This window comes from Castanea sativa, chromosome 7 (genome assembly GCF_040712315.1).
Source record: "Castanea sativa cultivar Marrone di Chiusa Pesio chromosome 7, ASM4071231v1".
NCBI classification, from domain to species: domain Eukaryota; kingdom Viridiplantae; phylum Streptophyta; class Magnoliopsida; order Fagales; family Fagaceae; genus Castanea; species Castanea sativa.
The window spans coordinates 22189355-22191423 of record NC_134019.1 but is presented as its reverse complement, the minus strand read 5'-3'; the positions used below and the strand labels follow the sequence as shown (position 1 = coordinate 22191423).

The window sequence follows — 2069 nt, the reverse complement described above, 5'->3', positions numbered from 1 at the left end:
CTGTGTGTCCCACATTAGCAACACCCCTCTAGAAGCACCACAAGAACCTAAATATGATGAATCAAAATGTTGGCCACCCCACAAGCGGCGAATCACAGCTCTAGTTATCAACTCCATTTTAGTTTCTTGAAGACAAACAATATCTTGCCTCCAATTCCTAATCAAATTTTGAACCCAAAGCATTTTATCTTGCTCATTTAACCCTCTAACGTTCCAAGAAATAAATCTTCAAATTCTATAATTCTTGTGGATGCCTTATGTGGTTGTACTCTAAATTGTTGGATTTTCTTTTATTAATAGAAGTTAATTCCATTTGGAAATGAATATGAATTCCAGTATTCCATATTTACTATGGCACAGTGCAGCAGCTACAGCACGTTCTATGAGGATCTGGGTGTAATCCATCATGATATTGACGTTTCAGCTGCCGAAGGTAGCATAAATACGCGGTGACGGGGCTGGACCTAGTGGAGAAGGCTACTCTAATGAGGGACCAGATCCAAAGACTTGGAGGATGTGTGGCTGATTCTTTCGGGAATTTCTTGACTTCTTTGCCTGTAAGTCATCATCTTTCTTGTTCCTATTATAATCCAATGAAAACAAAGTGTGGGATTTGATTGTTAGATTTATTTTGGCATGGTAAAAGTTTTTAATTTTTAATAAGTATAAAATAATAGAGTTTTTCTTTTTGGATTTTTCCTTTTTCTCTTTTTCCTCAGACATATACTAGCGTTTAAGAAAAAAAAAAACAAAATATTGTGCTATGTCATTGCACGAACATGCTTCTATGCACGTCAAGAAGGAGTGGGGGCAGGTGTAGTGTTTATTTCTCCACAACGACAAATACTTCTATACTCATTCTCATTAAGCGAACTTTGCTCTAACAATGTAGCCGAATATCAAGCATTGATCATTGGTCTACAAATGGCCATTGAGATCGGCATATCGCAACTCGAGATCTTTGGGGATTTCAAATTAATTATCAACCAAATCTTGGAGCAGTATGATGTCAAGAAAGAAGACCTTGTCCCTTATTGCAAATATGCGAAGAAGTTGCTCGCAAATTTTGAGGCAATTACATTGGAGCATATACCAAGGAAGGAGAATAGACAGGTTGATACTTTAGCTAATTTGGCTACCGCCTTAGCATTATCCCAAGAAGAGACAGCCAAAGTTGCTATTTCCTAAAGGTGGGTGGTGCCTTTCATGGTTGAAGAAGAAGAAGAAGAAGAAGAGTAAACCAACATCATTTCCGTATGCCTTGTTGAAAAGGAAGATTGGCGACAAACGATCATTGAGTACCTTCAACATGGAAGACTCCCGGATGATGTACGCCACAAGACCGAAGTTTGGCGAAGGGCTGCTCGATTCATTTACTATAACATTCGAAGCAAAATCATCCAAACTACTTGTCTAGATCTTAAAGTTCACTGGAATCAAGCTTGAAAGCCTCCAGAAACCTCAACAAACCACAAATCAATGAAACTCTACGGATTCAAGCCTCTAAAACACCGAAGAACTTCCACCACAAACCTTTGAAGACAAAGAACGTATCAAGAATGCGAAGGAAAGTCTATCCTTACAGTCTAGACTCAGAGAACGCCATCGATTGATATAGTCAACAACGGGCTCGTCTTTTAGTTCAAAATAAATCAAACAAGTAAAATAGTTTCACAAATGCGAATTTGTATTGATGAATATATGGTACAATTCTCTGTAATTACAAAAGAGTGATCCTCTGATTCGATCTCGTTGAAAGATTTGTTGATTGGAATTGTAGTGATGTGATTTTAATTCGAACACAAGATATCCTTCAATTTGGCTGAGGAATGGATCGAAGATCTTTGAAACAAAATTACAATGAATCTCTGGCTATGAGCTTGTTAGAAATTCTTTGTTCTTCACGTTCTTCGTGTGTTCTTCATGTTCTTTGTGTGTTCTTCTTTTCTGAAGGTTTGTGGTGGAAGTTCTTTAGGGCTTTAGAGGCTAGAATCCTTAGAGCTTCGCAGATTTGTGGTTTGTTGAGGTTTTTGGAGGCTTTTGAGCTTGATTCCAGTGACCTTTGAGAC

General features: G+C 38.0%; 1 protein-coding gene across 1 annotated transcript; it reads left to right on the top strand.

Annotated features, from left to right (window-relative positions):
- Positions 1–351: 351 nt before the first annotated feature.
- On the top strand, positions 352–1188 carry LOC142644152 (uncharacterized). Its single transcript, XM_075818827.1, has 2 exons — positions 352–433; positions 893–1188. Exons 1-2 carry the CDS (start codon positions 352–354, stop codon positions 1186–1188), a joined length of 378 nt encoding a protein of 125 aa, XP_075674942.1.
- The last annotated feature ends 881 nt before the right edge of the window (positions 1189–2069 follow it).

What these genes read in the sequence shown, in the direction of transcription:
- LOC142644152 (XM_075818827.1), top strand. Translation starts at nt 352, where the DNA reads ATGGCACAGTGCAGCAGCTACAGCACGTTCTATGAGGATCTGGGTGTA. An exon ending in TGACGTTTCAGCTGCCGAAG is followed by an intron (nt 434 to 892) that starts GTAGCATAAATA and finishes CTAACAATGTAG; the next exon opens with CCGAATATCAAGCATTGATC.